General features: G+C 36.3%; 1 protein-coding gene across 1 annotated transcript; it reads right to left on the bottom strand.

Annotated features, from left to right (window-relative positions):
• Positions 1–1,055: 1,055 nt before the first annotated feature.
• Positions 1,056–17,245, bottom strand: LOC131434247 (nose resistant to fluoxetine protein 6-like). The gene is made up of 11 exons (XM_058600905.1): positions 17,120–17,245; positions 10,000–10,151; positions 9,783–9,926; positions 9,555–9,717; positions 9,364–9,495; positions 2,514–2,707; positions 2,103–2,447; positions 1,847–2,040; positions 1,641–1,791; positions 1,251–1,580; positions 1,056–1,187 (listed from the first exon to the last, which is right to left on the bottom strand). Exons 1-11 carry the CDS (start codon positions 17,202–17,204, stop codon positions 1,056–1,058), a joined length of 2,022 nt encoding a protein of 673 aa, XP_058456888.1. The 5' UTR covers positions 17,205–17,245.
• Positions 17,246–21,693: the final 4,448 nt, after the last annotated feature.

Below are 21,693 nucleotides of genomic sequence, written 5' to 3'. Positions count from 1 at the left end.
ACGGTTTGTTGTTGTTTTTCCTCTTGCAAAAATAGTGTGAAAATTAAGTGTTACCTTTACATAGAAAGAAAATTTATTGTTATTCTACGTGAAGTAGAAGTATTATACAGCTATGTAGTGTTAGTTTAAAAAAATAAGTGGAAAAAACTTCAGAAATTCGGCAGTGAAACTAGTCCAACGGGGCCCCAACTCCTCATATTAAAAATGGATCAAGAATGGACCTCTGTCTGCCGGGTTTGTTGAATGAAAAAAATGGCATTCGGTACAACGGTCTGTTTCAAAATCGGCAAACGAAGGCCCCGTGTTGGCCTCCCGTTGAACGTTTGATTGGACTTTCATTGGACCAATGATCTAACGTATTGGACCAATGAAGGACCACCGTTGAACGTTTTTTTCTAAGAGGGTTGTTAAGTTTCATAGCAAACTTTTCAGAAGGTTGCATAACATACAGGCGGTTGCGATGCACAAGTGATGAAATATATATTTCACGTTTACTGTCTTAACTTGCATTTCAGTCTCATCGATAAAGTCGGCGTGATGCGAAGACGATATATTTTTTTGAATATTTTCAACTTTTTCATTAAAAAACACTTAATTTTGGTAATGTTGCCGGCAATATTGGTGTACTACAACACGAGTATTTCTGTGTTAAATTTTTGCTACTTGCATTGAATGGGACTAGGAGTCGTGAACCTTTTAACTTGGAAGAGTAATGGAATACAATTTCCAAAGTATCAATGCTTTTTAAAAGCCACAAACATTTTCTCGTCGTCTCAAACCAAACCCAAAACCGAAGTCACGCGGATTTTTTTTACGCGGATTGGTTTTCTTGTTTTGTTTTAGAAATGCATGAAAAGTCGAGATCTGGTGTTATGCATTTCCAAGACATTTTGCATTAAAAAAATTCACGTCCAACGCACACGCCTACTACGGTCGTTTTTATACTGGGGATATCTCATAAATTGAATTTTGGATTTTTTTTTGTAATTTCACTCAAATGTAACTAAAGAGTTCATGTAATCAAGTTTGTTCATTCGCTTAATTTTTTTTAGAATTTATTCGTTTTGTGTAGCTCTCACCGAATTCAAAAACTGCTTCTGCAACGACGCAACCGGTGCTTCTAGAGTTAAGCATAGTAGTATTGCCATGAGATAGGAAAATGCTACGGCGGCAAAGTGGATCGTTGTCTAAAAATGAATAAAAATCAAATATAATGGGTTGTTCTAACTAATACACAAACAGTAACGTACCATTCCAAGCACACTGAAATGAATCGGAGATCGGATACTCAAAACTATCAATCGCATCACGAATACGTGAGCCAAATAGGCGGAATAGGTCATTCGTCCCAGAGGCTCGAAAATTCGAAAATCAAAGATCCGTTTCAGTACCGGCTGTATTCCGTGAGTAATTCCGATGAAAAAAATACCACAGAAAATACCCCATGAATGTTTCATCACTGGAAAGTAGACTGCCATCCACAGAGATGGTTTCTCAAAGTCATACACGTAAAAAATGTAGTTCAGAAGAAAACTGACTATTGCCATTGGAAAGACAAGATACCAAATAATGCAAAACCACTGTAATGAAATTTGATCGATTAGAATCTGCAATTTTTTCTATCAAATATTTGTACTAACCTTTTTCAGAACAGGATCAATAGCCTTCTTTTGCAAATGAATGTAGATTAAGCCGGTCACAATTCCGGCAAGGAAGTTTCCTGTGTTGACATGCAGCGGTATGTAAGATTTCAAATATAAATCGTCGAACAACATGGTAAATCGTTGAGATCTGTCAAAATATTATAACTTTGAGGTTGAAATATGGAATACGATTGAAAATTTACTCGAGTGTTATCACGAATACTGCTTCTAGTTTTTGATAGTAGATGAACAAAGCAGGAAGGACGTACGATCCGATCGCGGTAACCACTACTATTGGAACCAGGAACCTACGGAACCTGTTGATCAGTATCAGTAGCAAGCTTCCAACAATGAATAATTGATAGTCACATCCCAGGTACCATCCATGCTGAACACACTGTGAAGTTAAAAATAGTGTAAGTCTACTGAATTGCAACAATTTAGTCAAAATGTATTTACTGGTTGATTTGCATTGACGTAATTGTTGATGTACAGCAAATTGGTCCACCAATTCCTCCGGCAGAAGGTCCTCTCGATTTCCGACCCAAGTTTCCATAATGGTCCATCCAGCAGTTTCGAAAGCCAAGTGGCATGTAGTAAAATCACGAAGGCGTACGCAGGCGTTAGACGAATGTAGCGATATAAGACAATTTTCATTAGAAATGGAAACCCAAGTTTTCCCGAGTTGCTAGTGTCAGCGTAGGACATAACGTGGATTGTCAGCAGTAAGCCGCTGATGAAGAAAAAGGTTTGTGTGATTTGTACTCCACCGGTTAGGATCATTGTTCCAATGTTGTGGTAAGTCTGTGGGCATCGATCGAGCAATAGATATTAGTTATGGTACTATAAGTATGTTCGGTATTAGGATACCATTTCCATCTTAGCCGTATTTTGCTTGGGAATAACCGCAAATAAAAGTGCCGCATGACCCATTATTACGAGGTGCATTGTAAGGAAACGAATAGCTTGCAGGAATCGGAGCTCCTTGATCAATTGATTCTGGGAACGAGCGGTCAGTTTGTACCAGTTGCGAAGAATCGAAAACGATGCGTATAACATTTTTCCTAAAAAATATGGTTCAATTTACTATAAAAAAGGTTGGCATAATAATATTGTAGGATGTTAGTAGTATGCCAGGTGATGACATTGAATTATTTTTTGTTTTTTTTTTTAAAGGGAGTGAGTCTTACTTTACTATGGGGCATCTTTTCAAAATTCGCCTAGTGGAAGAATCGTGAATATCCCTGAGCCTAAATGTTGCTCTCAAAACAGTCTAATTTCAACTTATAGTAAAGTAATCAATCGAAACAGTTAGTTTGAGTGATAGTGCAACTGTGACATAATTTAATTGAAATATACATCAGTTGATTCGAGAATTTGATTTGAAACCATGATGGATGTAAAATTCAATTCAAATGCATCGATTTATCAATAAACAGGACTGTATGTTTCAAAACACACTTAGTATAGCTTTCAAAGTATATTGAAAAATGAAGAATTATAAAGTATCTTTCAATTCAATTGTCTGCTCCAAATATGTGCATGAAAATTGATGTAAATTCACAAAATGTTTCTATCTGTGTAGTGGAAAGTGTTAAAAGTGTTATTCATGGAATAATCCTGATTTGCGAAACTAATAAATGTTCAACCGACGGTTGCTGTGAATTTTCCGCCCAAAATGAAACTATGTCTAGCGATCGAAGCGCCATCTGCATATCATTGTCGGTTTTATCAAATTTTTGTTATCAGATTTAAGTGGAATGTGTGAAAATTTACAAGTCAATCGTGTGATTCAGGCCAAAAATCTAAAACTGGTCTGCAGCAAACCCATGCGCGAGTGTTTTTTTAATTTTTTTTATTTTGTCAACAGCAATGCAAATAGGAGAAGCAGGATACTGGTGAGATTGTTCCTTATGAATTAAATGTATGAATTGATAGCGAACCTCTCGACAGTCGGTTGTCCGGAGTTTTGCGAGTTTCGGAAGCAAGTTCGTATTTTAGTAGGAAGCGCATATTAGTACAAAACGCGATAACATTGCAACGTATTCTCGGTAACCGGCTACCCAGAACAATAAACACATGATAATAGTTTTTTTTAAATAGAATAACAAACAACCCCTTCCTTCGATGCATGTGGAAATACAGAGGATTCCTCGGTTTCTAGCAGCAATATGCACTGAACTAACAATCCTTCCTTCCCAAGTAGATTTGCATTCGGACGTGGACGGCGTCGGTATTGACCAGCATGCAGGGATCAATGCAGCTTACACAATGTGGAACTACGTTCTATTCCCAAGCAAGTTGTTTCAGAAAAAAACATGTTGCCAGCCTAATTGGTTCTGATCAATAACGGAGTAGCAACACACGGGCGGTTTCTAGTGCTAACATAATGTTAATGCTAATATCTCGAGTAGTACTAAACACGAAACATCATAGTTCTTTCAATTTGTGATTCAATTTTTCGAATTTGTGAGATAACTATAAAGAACTCAAAAGTTAAGTTTTCTCAAATTTTTGGAAACTGAGGAGAGCTCTTTCTCGTACCCCACATATCGGTCCCGATGCAGGCACCCAGAAGGGGGGTACGCCCCTCCCCAAATCGGACACTTTCATCGGTACATTTTATTTAATTTTTTTCGGTTTTTTAACGATATCAAACTAACTAGAGATTATAAGAGGAGAAAGAATATGAAATCATAGAGCCATAGTACTCAAGGAAGAGCAAGGATGTGAAGAATAAAGTGCGGAAAAGTGAGACGTGACAAGGGTCATTTAAGTAAGCAGAAGGCTTCTCGTATCTAAACTTTTACCTTCTACCAGAGGAGTCGAACTTAGGCATCTTAGCGATACGAGTTATCCGAGTCTCTGATATGTCAGAAAGTAAAGGCAAAGGTCGTTTGCCATTTACTGTCCGAACCGGCAAAAGTAAAGTTACGAGTAGTTGTCACATTCTGCCCACGACGGTTTCTCACACAATTTTATTTAAAGACTGTCCCAGAAAGTATGGACGCACTTTGATTTCGCTGTAAATAATTCACAAGTGTTAGATATTTAAATTTTATTCGATATACTGATAATATTAGGCTACAACAACAGAATATTATTCTCAACATTTGCTAATTATCCATTGTAGACTAGCTGACGCACCTTCTTGCGAACGTTCCTCATTAAATTCCGTACAGACTTCTTGGCGACAAGTTTTGACACTTTTTTCCAATCTTTTTCGAACTGTTGAATGGTTTCGGCTGCCGAGACATGTTTCCTAAGATGTGCCTTCGTTAATGCCCAAAATTCCTCAATTGGTCGAAGTTATGGGCAATTCGGAGGATTCATGTCTTTTGGGACGAAAGTGACAGTTTTGGTAGTATACCATTCTACCGTTGATTTCGAGTAGTGGCAAGAAGCAAGATCTGGCCAGAAAACAACAGGATTCTTGTGGCTTCGAATCATGGGTAGAAGTCGTTTTTGTAAACATTCTTTGATGTATATTTCGCTGTTCATTGAAGCAGTGGTGATGAAGGGTTTCGAAATCTTGACGCAGCTACAAATTGCTTGCCAGACTTACCTTTCTTACCACTTAGCTTTATTATCAAATTTTTCGATCTCAATCGATGTCTCGGACTGGTTTAACACTGGCCCTCTCGCACCGTATAATATTGTGGTCCCAGCAAGGATTTGTAATCGAGTTTCACGTAGGTTTCGTCGTCCATGATTATGCAGTTCAAATTTCCAGCAAGAATCGTATTGTACAGCTTTCGAACCCTCGGCCTGATCGATGCTTTTGTTTCGGACTACGTTTTGGTTGTTTCTGCTTATTATAGGTTCGAAGATTCAAACGTTCTTTAGCACGAAGATCATTTGACTTCGAAGTGCCCACTTTTTTGGCCACATCCCGAACTGAAATCTCCTTCTTTTGCTCGCACGGCTTTTTCACTTACTCCTTCAATTTTTGCTATCTTTCTCATACCGTTTTCGTTTATTGATCAGAGCAGCCCGAAAGCTGACCCAGAGTCGCCCAAAAAACGTTTGATATGTTTGTTTTATCAACCTGAGGTCGCTCTAGATCGGACTCCAATCGCGTAGTTTCGCTCTGAAAATTTTCTCGGGTCGCACCACGCATCTAGCCGAGTTTGTTTATTTTTTCTTTTTTTTTTCATGAGTTGTTGTTTAGGGCGCGTACCACGTGTTCGTTTTACTCGGAGTCAGAGTAGCCCGCGTCTACCCGCATAGCGTTTTTGCTACCTGGGCAGCCATGGCCACCAGACGGCTACCAAAATTGATTCAGTGACGGTTGTCAAATCCAATTTGACAAAACAAAGTCGCCTGTATCTAAGTTAGCCGAGCGTCTTCATCTTCTCACCTTTGCTGAAAATGTCAAAGATTTCAATGTGGAAAAATCTTGGTGGATAAGGTTGTATCGTTTGAGTTGTATATCTGGCAGCGGTGAGCCAGTCGGTCACCAGAATGTCTGCCAGCCATATTTTACCAGCTGGCAGCGTTTAGTCAGCCGTCTGGCAGCCATGCGTATGCGGGTAGGTTCAAAAACGAAAACGGTATCAGTGACAGTCCGCGTTCTGTGCACCATTTGTACACAATTTTTCGGCGTTGTTCTGCTGAAAGTCCACGCATTTCGAAACAAACAAATGAAAACTAACAAACAACGGCAAAAGTGGTTAGAGAAGAGTGTAAACAATAGGACGCAGCCATAAAGATTGACAGATTCTGAACCATTGCGAAATGGCAGCGGTTTTTGGTTGCGTCCATACTTTCTGGGACAGTCTTTATACATTCTTTTGGCCAGTACTTCCGGTAATTTTGGAACCCGAATCTGAGAACCTAGTATAGCCAAAACCACTTAGTTTGGTAATCAACTAAAACAATTTACATATTAGGAAAGTTTTAGTACGGTTTCTCAGAATTTTCGCATTTATTTGTATAGTTACCAATATTTTTCACCAAATAATTCCAAAACCGAAAGCCGGATCCATATAACATTACATAGTAATGTATGGGATGATAAAATCTTTCATTTGAATCTGAGTTGATGAAAAGTAGTCGAACAGTTTTCGAAAAAAACAAAGTAAAGTAATTTCCATTTTGGGATTTTTGAACACTTTTTTCTGGAACCGGCAACCGAAGAGTTAAGAGTTCAATTCCAAGAATTCAGAAGCTAGAACTGCATGCTAGAACTAATTTTGGGACTAGATTTTGGAATTCAAGTTTAGAATTCTGTTCCAGAATCTCTGGATTCGGAAAACAGGGATAGAATTTCGAACCAGAATTTTGCAATTCTGAGGTTTTTCTATATTTCAAATTTAGTTATTTAATTCAGTTTCAGTCCCTGAATAATTGAAATAGCAAAAACTTATCACTTTACTAAATTGATAATAATGATTGATAATTCTCAATCAGTTGTTAGCTAGGGACTTTAGCTTTCCGTTGATCGGTATGATGTGCACTTAGTCAGAAGTTATAAGTTTAAAATAAAAGGGTGCCGGTAACCGAACACTCTCCCTTACTCAAAAGATTCCACAAACCGGTTGGTTTTAGGACCATTGAAATATTCCCAAAAAATTATGCAGTTTTCCTCTACTGAATATGTGAATCTCCTAAAAATCAACTATAATATTGTTTGTTGTATTTTGACGTAAATATTTTGAGCCTTTTTAAAATTGACCCTCTGGAAGAGTGAAGAGTTTTTAATTGAGAGTATCTCTGGTTGTATCTAACGTGTAACCATAATTTTTACTACGTGTTTTTGAAAATATGATCAGCAATTTGTGATAGAATTTTCAGTTATACGATATAACCAAAAATAATTTAAAATTATGTATGGTATCAATAAGTAACAAAGAAGAAAACTTATAACGGGCGTTAAACTTTCTCGTACCCGTGACGATGGTAGTTAGCGACCTTTCATTTCAGCGTTCTTTAGGTTAACTCTTGATGTAAGTTTCGTTCATTCTAGCCAGCACAATTAACTGAGTAAGAAGTAAGCACCTCATTTTGGTTGGTTCAGGTCCAGATCTCTGTTCCAGTTCCAGTATCAAGAATTCAGTTCCGGAATATAGTTCCAGGCTCAGAATTCAGTTTCACCTGCGATTTCTGTTTTAGAAGCATTCAGTTTTGAAAGGAGGAGGAATATTTAGCTGTTCTTGCATTCGAGGAAAACGGCATTGATATTGTGGATCTATGAAGTGACTTAATTAATCGGTTATTTTCAGAGCCTTCACCATTTCTCGTATAAAATTTCTTCGATATTTTTCCTTTAAAATATGTAAAAAAATAGTAATTTTCATTTTGGCTTTTAACGCCGTAACGCTCGCTCTGGTGTGGAAAAAAAGAATACTGCGGATTTATTTGAGGCACCGTTCACAAAGTGAGTTTCCGGAAGCGAAGCAGTAAAAGTGGTAAAATCCACGCAATCAACTAACACGAACGGTTATCTATATTCGGAAATGTGAAAAAAGTATGTCAGTTTTGATCGTATTCACGTCCATTAGTTATGTCCATGGCATTACCCACTCGTCTTTTTAAAACAAAGCAATGAAGGTTGCTTATTAAAAGATTCATTTTTTTCAACAGTTGATCTGGAACAGATTTAAATAAGGGGTTGAGGGCGAAGTCTGCTCTAAAAGAGGAGAATGGGTAATGTCGGAGACATAACCGGATTGACGTGAATACAAATAATTTCTAAATGCAGATGTAATTAACATTATAATATCTGATACCACTTTCATATCCTGATGTCACTAAAATGTCGATTGGTAAATACCGTAGTAATTTCTTGCGAATAGTGATGGAGGCTTTGAAAAGAACCGATTAATTATATCACTTCGATGTTCCACAATATTAATTGTCATTTTCCTGGATGAAAAATTCTGGAGCTTGATTCTGTACCTGGAATCGAATTCTAAAACTGTATTCAGGAGCTAAATTCTTGAGGCTGGAACTAGATTCTGGAACTGAGCTCTGAATCTGAACCAATCGAAATGAAGTGGTTAAGATTCATTTGCTTTACATCCTGCTCAGTCAACTACGCAGGCTAGAGTGAACAAAATATATCAAAACCGTCGCCACGAGTTATGAGTTTTCCTCTTAGATACTCGTTGATAGTGTGCATTTAAGAAAATTTTAATTATGAAATATTTGTAGTTCTCATACAACTAAAATTTTTATCATAAATTGCTGATCATATTTTCCATGGCATGAAGGAAAAAAATGTTAATACGTAAGAAACAACAAGAAATATTGATGACAAAAAACTAATCACTTTTTCAGAGGGCTAATTTTGAATTTGAAATTTTGGAAGTCCTGAAGAAACATCTAACGACATTCTGAAATAAAGTAACATAAGAGCGCCTACGCACCAGCTTCTAAGTATCTTATTTGGTAGATTATCTGCATCTGTGGAGAGCCAAACGACGATTCATCAAGTGAAACAAGACTGAGTGTTTTCAAAAACGTCTTTTGTTATTTATGGTGCAATACAATGAAAAACCACTATTTTGGGAGGATTTAGCTACAAGCCAAGGTTCTAAGCGACGAACCTTCTAGGAATCTACATGGTTTTCGTTGAGTTGTAAATATATGAAGAATTCTGAGCATAAATAAACTAGAGTACAGGATCATTTTAAAAATCTTCAAAGCACAATTTGGACCTCGAACCTACGATTGATCTATGAGACGACTGGTTTAAATGAAATGTTCTCAAACTTACTTTTTGTGTCGAGTGGTAGCTGATAATGCGTTGAATCTCGCTTTTTATTAATACTCATATCATACCAGCTTGAGAGTATGACAAGAACTATTAGCATCAGACACACAAATAGGAACAGCATGTCAAGCCAATCTGGAAGAAATCCTAGAACTGAAATACTTTAAAAACGTTCGTTTCCACTATTTCAGTACCGATTTCAATGGATTCATCGCTTCTATCACAAACTTCAATTTCCGTGTAGGCCTTTAATTGAAAGGTTTCATTCAGCCTGCTGTTCAAGCAAATGTCGAGCAACTCCGCATAACGTTCGCGGTTTGTTTCCGTATCTTTGAATACGCTTACATCGTAAATGTACTGAAATGAAAACCAAAACTTGCCATATGTTGATAAAAATTTCAATAATAAATTATTTAACTTACAGGATAATCGATGGCAAACTTTTCCACCCGGAGTGCCTTCCTGCTTGCATTGGACAAGAGATTCACCGTATTTAAACATTCTCGCACACAGACGCCATGCTGCAAATGGCGATGATTGTAATGTCTTTGGTCATTGGAGAATTCCTATCAGCAATGAATCGATAACCTTTGATTAGTCTGATCGTATTATGCACATTCTGATGGCAGCTAAACTCACTTCAATCTCATGCCATAGTTTAGAGTCGTTGTCTGGTTTAAGGACCAGCCGCACGATGCAGTAGGTTGCCACTTGACCAGTGGGCACATCTTCCAAACATTGATCATAGTCGTCATATTCTGTTAGCGTGGGCATGCGGTGATACTGGGACACTGAAATGGTAATGGCGAAATTTGTCGTGAATACTTACTTTACTATGGGAAGCCTTTTCAAAATTTACCCTGTACAAAATTGGGCAGAATTTTATCGCGAATATCTCTTGATGTACTAAACCCAACAGCATAATTTTGGCATTAAAAATGCCTTACTCTTCACTATATGGGGCCGGGTGTCAATTAAAAGTTTCAAAAATAGTCGCGTAACCTTTTTGTGTCATAATTTTGAACGTTAATAACTCGGTCATTTGTTGATGGATTGTTATAATTTAACAACCAATCGATTCGGAAACTTTTAACTTAAACATGTATGACGACGTCGTTTCAGTATTTCAATAGCATACTATTGAAAAAATGGTTAGAATCGACCTATGTTTTCATCCACCAATCCCCGTTGTGCGAAATGACGTCAACTTCTTGTTCGGCATAGGAGGCTTTGCGTCATGCATAAAAAAACACCGCAACGTTATGCGTAGTATGAAGAGAAATCTATAAATATAGGCTGCACAATATTTCTTTGCCTAGTCGATGCTTGACTGCGAATGAAACAAGTAGCTCGTCCAGTGAGCTGATTACTGGATTGTGTATGCGTTCGCTCGCTGGATTGTCGCTTTTGCATTATGTGTTGGTGAAATTTCCTGTTGTCTGCGCAACACCGTGTTCGCTTGAATATCTTATATATCATCTAGCTATTGAAGAACCGAATCAGCGTGATTACCGATTCTTTTGAAATATCCCTTGTATTTAGCAAATTTTTGGTCGATTTTGCCATTAAAAATGCCTTACACTTCGCTTCCCGAGGCTGGGTGTCAATTTAAAACATGCAAAACTAATCGCGTAATATTTTTCTGTCATAATTTTGAACGCTTATAACTCAGTCATTTGTTGATGGGTTTATATAATTCAACAACCAATCGATTCGGAAACATTTAACTTAAACTTATGAGATGACGTTATTTGAATATTTCAATTACATACCATTGAAAAATTGGTTTGAATTGAGTATTTCATTTTAATTCTCTGGTAACTATCAGGCCAATTTAGAATTATCGGCGATAGATTTTTTGCGGATCTAATTTGCAGCGCTTGTTGCTCGATGATTTGTTAATGGATTTTCCTAATTTAAATTATTCCAAAGCTTCAATATTGTAAGCTTAAAAATATTTTAATTTGTCTAAAAATGTTTTAATTTGTTGATGGATCGGTGTTTTCAATTCCCATACGAACAAAACGGGACAATGTTACTGCAGAAGTTGTTGTCCCACCAGGAATTGAACGCTTCAAAAGATTCAAAATTAAATTCTGAAACTTATCTAAAAGCGGCCTCCTCGGTTTAGTAGTATAAATGAGTTCCACAGGCTCACATATACAGTTCAATTAGATGCAATATCATATACTATCAAAGATAAACTCAAAGTAAGTTTACCTGCGGTTTTACATGTATCCTTTGAATAGGAACCCTCGTAGAATTTGGTTAACCGCCAGTTTCAGTTTAATTATTATTTGCTGCAAAACAATAAACGTCTGATGACTACACGCGTTGTAACTATAACAATGTTCATTCATATGTTAATAACATCAAGTTACAATATTAACAAAATTTCGGAATTTTGTTGCGTATCCATTCCGTATATTCCTAATATGCCAAAGCGAAAATCAATGTAAGTAACTAAATATTTTATGAGGACTGTTTCACATGCTTTCTTCCTCGTATTGTTGCCATATTATTTACCGACATTTTCCGAAGATTATTGACGATTTTGAAGAAGGATTAATAAAATTACGCTATTACTGAGTGTACCGGTACAACATCTTTCGTTAAAATAAATAAAATCTTTTCTTGGATCGATTAACTGTTTATAAAATTAATAAGTTTGTACGTTTCTCGAAAATTATTATCATAAAATAAAAGTTTTATTTGTTCAGGTTTAAATGTTTAGGTTGTTTGTATCTAAAATTGAGCTTTCGAGTAACTTTGAATTCATCATAATTGACTTCTAGTTAAAGGACGTTATTCAAAAACTTAACAGTGTAAAAATTTGTGGAAAGGGATCAAAATTGAATAGAATCAATAATCAAGAAAGATTCTAATTGTCAATTTTATCATTCGCTAACAATCTCAGCGCTTAAACTAGAGCAAGTTTGTAATTAGTCAATTGAATATGTTTTTAGTCTAGTGTATCATCATCATTATCATCTTTATTTTTGTATTAATTATGAAGACTCTAGAAACGTTTCATTTTTAATGTTATTGTGCTCGGTCGTGTCTTGAATACAACCCTCTAATTTTTTTCTACAAGCTATCGAAAATATGGTCAGGAATTTGTGACTGAATTTTCAACAGCGTGATATAACCATAAATAACTGAAAAACAAAGTTTTCTAAACCGTTTGGAAATACTGAGTAAAATTCATCAGGTTTGAGGTAGTCAGGCACATATCAGTTCCGATTATCTACGAGTATAAAAGGTAAACTTTGATTGAAAATCGTTCATTTCTTCTATTGCTACAGACGAAACTGGATATCGAGGTGAGATTCTCCCACCAACAGCAGTAATAACAAACCAAGTATAAAGCGTTAAACGCTGAAATCGCCCTCTCATTTGGACTTCGGTCGTCAGGAGGAGCAGTCGGCAATGAAAGCAGACCTTCTGGGTGGTATAAAGCCACAAACGCTCAGGTCACAGAGCCACAGTTTTTCTTCATAGAAGATCGATCACGTCATCCTGCTGCTGGTCGTTTGCTTTGGAGCAAAATATAACCAAAAAAGCATAATGGGAGGAACATTATGTAAAATCAGCCCTTCTTATGGCTCCAAATGATATTTAAAGAACTATAAAGATCACTTCTTTGTGAATCGGAAAATAAAATCATCAGTGTAGTCCAAATCTAGGATAATTTGATTAGCTTTGTGCAATTTTCACAATGCGAAAATCACAACAGAGTTCAATATCTTAGAGAATTACACAATTTGGCCCTTCTGAATGCCAGAAATTAATCCCGTACGGCATTTTGATGGTTTCTTTCACTGAAATATTCAAATACGAAATAAAATAATCGACATCAAAATTCTCTTTGTTGCTATTTAGAACAATCGTCAAATTTATCGTCTCATATTTTTGGGGGCAAAACGACCTGAATTGTGTGAGGCAAAATGCTCAAAAATTCGCTTACAAAAATTATCCATAAGTTATCAATTTAATAAGTAATAGTAAACAATCTTCCACCTGGCAAATATTTCGTCAACGAAAAATGTAAAGCTTTGTTTAAATAAAAAGAAGAAGCTTTCTGAGGGTGCTTATTGCCCCGTGGTAGTCATGAGCTTTAATCCGGTGTTTTGATGGATGTTTACCCGTTGATCAAGATCATCCTGCCTCTATGTTCAGATAATCGTCACTTCGCGTAATTTAAAAAGTATATTTTTCATGTTTTCCACGATCGGGCGTTACCCCGCATATATTTCAATAGACAATTTTTAAGGGTTTTGGAAAATAAGATATTTAATGTATTTTTCAATGCATTCAGCGAGTATTTGTACGTAATTTTGAGAAATAATGATTACGGAAGATAGTCATGCATGAAACTCTTCCGTGTTATTCTTTATAATTGAGATATAGCTACATTTCCCTAGGGGGTGCGTTTTACCCCATCTACCCCTAACTGATCTGGTGCTGCTACATAACCGAAGCCAAGATGGCTCGGCGGCACAAAGCATACAAACCTGTAACCGCCTCGTTCGCTCCGTATACTCAAAGCTAGGTTTAATTGTTCTAGTTTGGAAGTGAGGTCGGACAGCACATGAACAAAAACAGTGTGGCGAATCCGCATTTGATAATTTTCCATTTGAATTTACCTATGCCGTTTTTCATTGAGAAACACTGGTGGCGTGGATTGCTCTGGTTTTGCACTTTCGAGCAGAAATAGCAATGAAACACCGTCCAAATATTGCATTTCTGCTCGAAAGTGCAAAACCAGAGCAATCAACGCCACCAGTGCACTATGGTGCGAAACGGGAAATTTATCATGGCCAACTAGTTTGAAATAACCATATTACACAGTATCTCTAATTCTAAGTTGCTCAAACTCAATTGAAGTAGTTATTTTGGTAATAAATAATTAAAATTGTTCTGCAATCTATTTTTGGCTGCAGTGTCTCATTTCTCGGAAGGACAATGTATGGAACACTTGTAGAATTAATTTGATACTATTATTCTGCTAAAAGAAGTATGTTGATACCTTAAGGCGTTTAAGAGTTATGCAATGTTTTTGAGTTTTTTTAAGGTATTTTTAAAACTAATTTATATAAGTTAAAAAAATAACACCCTTCCAATTTTCTCTTAAATTTTTACTTATATTATGACCTTTCAGGAACCGCATAGGATACATTTTTATCGATCTGGCATCTAATGAATATTGATATTTGAAGCTTGACTAATTTTTGATGAAAAAATAATCATAACTTTTTACTGGTAGCTCATATGAAAAAGCTTGATTGAGCAAAATTATGCGCAACAATTAGTACAAGAACTCTTCTAAAGACAACTTTTTCATAGAATGTTTCACAAACAAGTTAAAACAAAAAAAGTGAATTTTCAGGAGCCACCCTACTTTTATTCGGGAAAATTGATGTAACTCGATAAAATGAAAAGCTATAGAGTGCTTTTTCCAGCAAAGTTGCTCAAAATAAAATTTCCTACAAGTTTATTGTACAACAATAACATTTTTGAGTTCAATTAAGAAAGTTAGATTTCAGATTTCAATCTAAATGAGGACCACCCTAGTAACATTTTTCATCAAAAGCAGCGCCATTTGATTACAAACAACTTTTGTGAAGACACCAACTACAAAAAACTAATATTTAATAGTGAAAATATTTTTGTCACGCTAGTTTCCCGTTTCGGACCACTGTGCAGTGTTTCTTAATGAAAAACGCCACTAGTTTCAATGTTGTTAAACTGAACATCGAGTCAGTTTCGAACCTGGTTTTTATATTAGGTTTGCTGAAACCTTCGTTGCTAAGTGCGATCCCAACACAGCTGCGTGAAAAGTGTTTGTGTGATGAAATCGTTGAAATTTACGCCTACTGTGACCGAAATATTCGAGCATAAAAGTTTACACTATTTTACAATTGATTTAAAACAAGCCTTGCCTTGGTATTACATCCATTCCTTTTGTAGAATTTGAACTTCTGTTCGAAGCCGATTCGTAGCGTACAGCATGGTTGGTATTGATGCGATCCATGGCTGGTGCTACGATCAGCGCTTAAAATTGTCACGCATTCTCAATGAAAGAAATCATTCCAACAGTCTCATTTTCAATGTTTTACTGTCTCATTCGTAAATGACCGACACCAGAACAAACAAAGATAGACAAAGCATTCAAACATTATCATTGCAAAAAGAGAGAGTATAATTGCCAACGCCACTCTTTCCTCTATGACAAAACGAAATCAAACTATCGTCTTCAGGGAGAATCGGCAGAATTTCAATTCTCATTCTTTCGTCGATGTATTGAAAATCTGTAACACTGGGCTATAAAGAGTGACTAAAATGTGACAAATCGAAGTAATTACATCCCAGAACCTCTTTGGAAACCAAAACTACTACAAATTCGAGCACCAACAGGTAAAAGTTATTGTGAAACTTTTTTCTGTCATTTTCTATTCTCACAGCTTTGGTTGAATATCGACGCTGCATACTATGGGATTTTCACTGAAAATTGCAAATGACTGAAAGGATAAATGAAAGAAAAAACACAATTTTGAAACTACTGTCCCGCTTATGTCATTGACTGGACATGGATTTCATTCTCATAGTTTGCAAGCGAAGCTGAGAATGGCAGTAATTTCTTGTAATTTGCTTCTATTTTTTAGTCAATGAAAATGACTTTTATTAGCCCTGGCTACGATTCTATTGACACGAAGAATCCTTGCAGGATGTTCGGGCTCGAACATACGACAACTGGCTTGTAAGGTCTTTTATTCAAAGCGTAGAATTTACAGGAGAGAGCAGTATTTTTGTCTCTCTTTCTCTCTTCCACTACTTTTTTCTACATTGAAAATTATATTTACCCATTTTTGAGAAGAAATCACTCATTGTCGAGCTCTTCTATAAGCTATCCAAAATTAGTTCGTTATCTACTCAAACTTTCACTTGATCGTACAAAATGGGTAGTGCTTTGTTATGGCATAACATTTTGGGTAAAATTACATTTACCTTCAGTCGATTTTAGGTAGGATCTGACCCAAAATTAGGTAGCGGCTGATAAGAGTGTAGAGTGCCAGTAACCAGAGTGACGACAGCTGTTAATTTGAAATGACAGCTTCCAGTTTCAAAAGAGCAAACGACCTTTCAATTGCAATGTAAAGCTAACGACACTGCCAACATTTCGGATTAAATGTGTTGAATTGTTGCCAACATTACGGATGAGAAGTCGTCACTCTGGTTATAGGCACGCTAGTTTTTCCCTTAAATGTATGTAAAATATTGTAACCTTTTCAGTCATCTAACAGTCTGAATTTTATGTGATGAATGCGAATACACACAGCCGTGCGTGTGATCGAGCTTAGATATATTTTTCTGATCTTTATATTCAGTCCTTCCAGGGGCTGATTACATAGTTCGGATATACCAATGTTAGAGGTAATTCATTGCTAACGAATTCCAATTGTCCCGGGTTGGCGGTTCAATGCATAGGGCACTGGTCTTACAAACCAGTCGTCGTATGTTCGAGCCCCGACCTGGAAGGATTCGTAGCGTCAGTAGAATCGTAGCACCAGCCATACAATGGTTCTGTACACTCTGAATCGGCAGCGAGGTCTGTTGAAACAGAAGGTCAAATTCCACTACAGGAATGTAATACCAAGGCTTTGCTACGAATTCGACGCTTCGCAAAAGTGACGCTTTGAATACCACCATATACCACTAATTTTACAATCAAAAATTAATCTACTTGATTTTTACTTACAATTGAACGAGTCACCGCTCACGAAAGCGGTGATTGATAAACCCAACAGGCAGGAAATCACGAAACCGAAGAATTTGTTAGCCATATTGTTGTGATTCACGGATTTGTGAACATGTTAGTTCAAATTTCACAGCTGCACTAAGAACAATCTACCACTGTATTCATTTTTTCCTAGTTACTTGTTTTTGCGGTTTTAAAATCTGAACTTGAGACACATCATAAAATGAACGAGTGCTTCAATTAACAGAGACGAGAACTGCCCTGAAATGAAGCGTTATTGCCAACGTTAATGGCGTGATAAAAAAAAAACTCCGGTCTCGGTGTAAAGTCCGATTACTTAACTGGATTATATTGAAGGTCTGGGTATTAGGGATGACCGATACCGAGTCGAGCACGACACCCCACGCATGTATCAGTAAACGAACATTCAACGGACATTTGATTCGGTATCGTTAGTTGCAGGTTGTGCTATCGATAAGGATAATGCGTCGGACCTCTTTGATAATTAATTGTAGGTCTGTAGTTTGTTGGTGGTCCCGAAAATCGATCCTTAGCTTTTGCATGCGGTATCACGAGTATGGGCCGAGTACAAAAATTAGAGGGTTGTATTCAAGACACGACCGAGCACAATAACATTAAAAATGAAACGTTTCTAGAGTCTTCATAATTAATACAAAAATAAAGATGATAATGATGATGATACACTAGACTAAAAACATATTCAATTGACTAATTACAAACTTGCTCTAGTTTAAGCGCTGAGATTGTTAGCGAATGATAAAATTGACAATTAGAATCTTTCTTGATTATTGATTCTATTCAATTTTGATCCCTTTCCACAAATTTTTACACTGTTAAGTTTTTGAATAACGTCCTTTAACTAGAAGTCAATTATGATGAATTCAAAGTTACTCGAAAGCTCAATTTTAGATACAAACAACCTAAACATTTAAACCTGAACAAATAAAACTTTTATTTTATGATAATAATTTTCGAGAAACGTACAAACTTATTAATTTTATAAACAGTTAATCGATCCAAGAAAAGATTTTATTTATTTTAACGAAAGATGTTGTACCGGTACACTCAGTAATAGCGTAATTTTATTAATCCTTCTTCAAAATCGTCAATAATCTTCGGAAAATGTCGGTAAATAATATGGCAACAATACGAGGAAGAAAGCATGTGAAACAGTCCTCATAAAATATTTAGTTACTTACATTGATTTTCGCTTTGGCATATTAGGAATATACGGAATGGATACGCAACAAAATTCCGAAATTTTGTTAATATTGTAACTTGATGTTATTAACATATGAATGAACATTGTTATAGTTACAACGCGTGTAGTCATCAGACGTTTATTGTTTTGCAGCAAATAATAATTAAACTGAAACTGGCGGGTAACCAAATTCTACGAGGGTTCCTATTCAAAGGATACATGTAAAACCGCAGGTAAACTTACTTTGAGTTTATCTTTGATAGTATATGATATTGCATCTAATTGAACTGTATATGTGAGCCTGTGGAACTCATTTATACTACTAAACCGAGGAGGCCGCTTTTAGATAAGTTTCAGAATTTAATTTTGAATCTTTTGAAGCGTTCAATTCCTGGTGGGACAACAACTTCTGCAGTAACATTGTCCCGTTTTGTTCGTATGGGAATTGAAAACACCGATCCATCAACAAATTAAAACATTTTTAGACAAATTAAAATATTTTTAAGCTTACAATATTGAAGCTTTGGAATAATTTAAATTAGGAAAATCCATTAACAAATCATCGAGCAACAAGCGCTGCAAATTAGATCCGCAAAAAATCTATCGCCGATAATTCTAAATTGGCCTGATAGTTACCAGAGAATTAAAATGAAATACTCGATTCAAACCAATTTTTCAATGGTATGCAATTGAAATATTCAAATAACGTCATCTCATAAGTTTAAGTTAAATGTTTCCGAATCGATTGGTTGTTGAATTATATAAACCCATCAACAAATGACTGAGTTATAAGCGTTCAAAATTATGACAGAAAAATATTACGCGATTAGTTTTGCATGTTTTAAATTGACACCCAGCCTCGGGAAGCGAAGTGTAAGGCATTTTTAATGGCAAAATCGACCAAAAATTTGCTAAATACAAGGGATATTTCAAAAGAATCGGTAATCACGCTGATTCGGTTCTTCAATAGCTTGATGATATATAAGATATTCAAGCGAACACGGTGTTGCGCAGACAACAGGAAATTTCACCAACACATAATGCAAAAGCGACAATCCAGCGAGCGAACGCATACACAATCCAGTAATCAGCTCACTGGACGAGCTACTTGTTTCATTCGCAGTCAAGCATCGACTAGGCAAAGAAATATTGTGCAGCCTATATTTATAGATTTCTCTTCATACTACGCATAACGTTGCGGTGTTTTTTTATGCATGACGCAAAGCCTCCTATGCCGAACAAGAAGTTGACGTCATTTTGCACAACGGGGATTGGTGGATGAAAACATAGGTCGATTCTAACCATTTTTTCAATAGTATGCTATTGAAATACTGAAACGACGTCGTCATACATGTTTAAGTTAAAAGTTTCCGAATCGATTGGTTGTTAAATTATAACAATCCATCAACAAATGACCGAGTTATTAACGTTCAAAATTATGACACAAAAAGGTTACGCGACTATTTTTGAAACTTTTAATTGACACCCGGCCCCATATAGTGAAGAGTAAGGCATTTTTAATGCCAAAAGCTCATTAACGCAGTTCCTTGTGTTGGTAGATCATAAAGCCTTAGGTCCAGGTAGTTTTTGGTGACCCAGAGCATCCTCCTCTTTAATGTAATCGGTTTCGTTGGTAGACCTCAAGGCCTTTATTCCAAGGAGGTTTTGGATGGACACGAATTTCCCAGACATTACCACAGTATGCCAATTTGCTGAATATAGTACTTCAAAAACATACCGCACTCAAATGATATGCAAAAGTCATCAGTCATGCGTTCATATACTGATTTCTTTAGCTTTATAGTCCGGTTTAGCCCAGAGGTTCCTAGATATTGGTTTTTAGGTTGGTCACTTCATGGTGACTTGGTACAAAAACTAACCCATGTTTTTCCAAGTCACATATTGGGAATTGTAGCTGAAGGTGTAATGGGTGATTTTTCAATTTTTTAAAGACCGGTCCGGTCATGTTAGTCCGGTTTCACTCCGCATTCACGGAAATTTTGGATTTTGGGTTAGTCACTTATTCGCGACTTTTTACGGAAACTAACGAATTTTTTTTCCTAGCGACAAGTTGGGAATTGTAGCTGAAGGTTGAGGTTACACAACGGTTTTAAATAACTTGGGTAAAAACCTAGTTGTAATAGATGTTTTTCTTTAAGTTTTCAAGTGTCCGACTTAACCCTGGTCTGCCCTAGTTTGGGTTCAGAAAAACACTTTGATCGAGTAAAGTACGTCACCGCAAGAAATTAATCATATACAAAACGCTCATTAGACCGGTTGTTCTCTATGGCCACGAGGCCTGGATTATGTTGGCAGAGGACCTACGCCAGGGCCGGTGAAACATGTAAAACTCAGGTGGGTAATTTTCATACCGGGGGAAACGACCCACTATTTTAAAGTATACTAAAACCTCAATTTACGCGAACTCAATTTAAGCGAATTTAATTTACCCGACTGTTTTCACACGTTTTATTTGAAATAACACGATTTTTGATTCAATTTACGCGATGATCGCGTAAAAAAGGTTTTTGCATAATGATGATGTTTTTGCATCAAGATCTACCAACGTAACCGATAATCCAGCCGAAAACTTCCTGGAGCTTAGGCCTTAAGATCTACCAGTGTAACAAAGTGTATTAACGAACTCATCGTTCTCGGTCTGCTGAATGCTCGTATTGATCTTAAGATCTGTTTTCTCTGAAGTTCTTGATCGGTTGAGAATGTTCCGAGAAAAGATAAAAATACAGAAGTGAGCAGTATGTAGCTTTACGACTATGCATCATTGAAAAACTATACATAAACTGCTGCATGCTCGTATAGATCTTAAGATCTGTTTTCACTGAAGTTCTTGGACGACTGGGAACCTACCTGGAACAGTTAAAAATAAACAAGTAAACAATGTGTAACTCTAAAAGTTTGAACTACAAACAAAAAATGTATTAGCCGTTGTAGTTCTTGTTGTGACACAGTGTAGTTCCTAAGGACAGTACTCGAAGTAGTTCTTGGATCTTGGAACATCTCTTAAGCATTTTCATAGTCACAGAACATACTCAGAACGTCCTCAGGTGCTAAAGCATTGAACGTAGTAGGATTGTTCATGTTATTTATACTAAAATCAAATGAAATTTGAAAAACCTTTTTTCACCCGAAAAAATTGAAATAACGCGATGTTTTATTTAATTTACGCGAAATTTTATTCACGCACCCCCGGCTCTGCGCGTAAATTGAGGTTCCAGTGTACTCCTTTATTCTAACGGAAATTATATTTATCCCTTAACTGTATTGCTTTATTCTAACGGCAATTATATTTATCGTTTTTTTTTAATGCTTTGTTTCTATAAAACATTGCATG

The sequence above is a fragment of the Malaya genurostris genome, chromosome 3, assembly GCF_030247185.1.
Source record: "Malaya genurostris strain Urasoe2022 chromosome 3, Malgen_1.1, whole genome shotgun sequence".
NCBI classification, from domain to species: domain Eukaryota; kingdom Metazoa; phylum Arthropoda; class Insecta; order Diptera; family Culicidae; genus Malaya; species Malaya genurostris.
This window is presented reverse-complemented; position numbering and strand designations above follow the sequence as displayed.

What these genes read in the sequence shown, in the direction of transcription:
- LOC131434247 (XM_058600905.1), bottom strand. Translation starts at nt 17,204, where the DNA reads ATGGCTAACAAATTCTTCGGTTTCGTGATTTCCTGCCTGTTGGGTTTA. An exon ending in AGTTTGCCATCGATTATCCT is followed by an intron (nt 9,718 to 9,782) that starts GTAAGTTAAATA and finishes TTTTCATTTCAG; the next exon opens with TACATTTACGATGTAAGCGT. An exon ending in ACGTCAATGCAAATCAACCA is followed by an intron (nt 2,041 to 2,102) that starts GTAAATACATTT and finishes TTAACTTCACAG; the next exon opens with TGTGTTCAGCATGGATGGTA.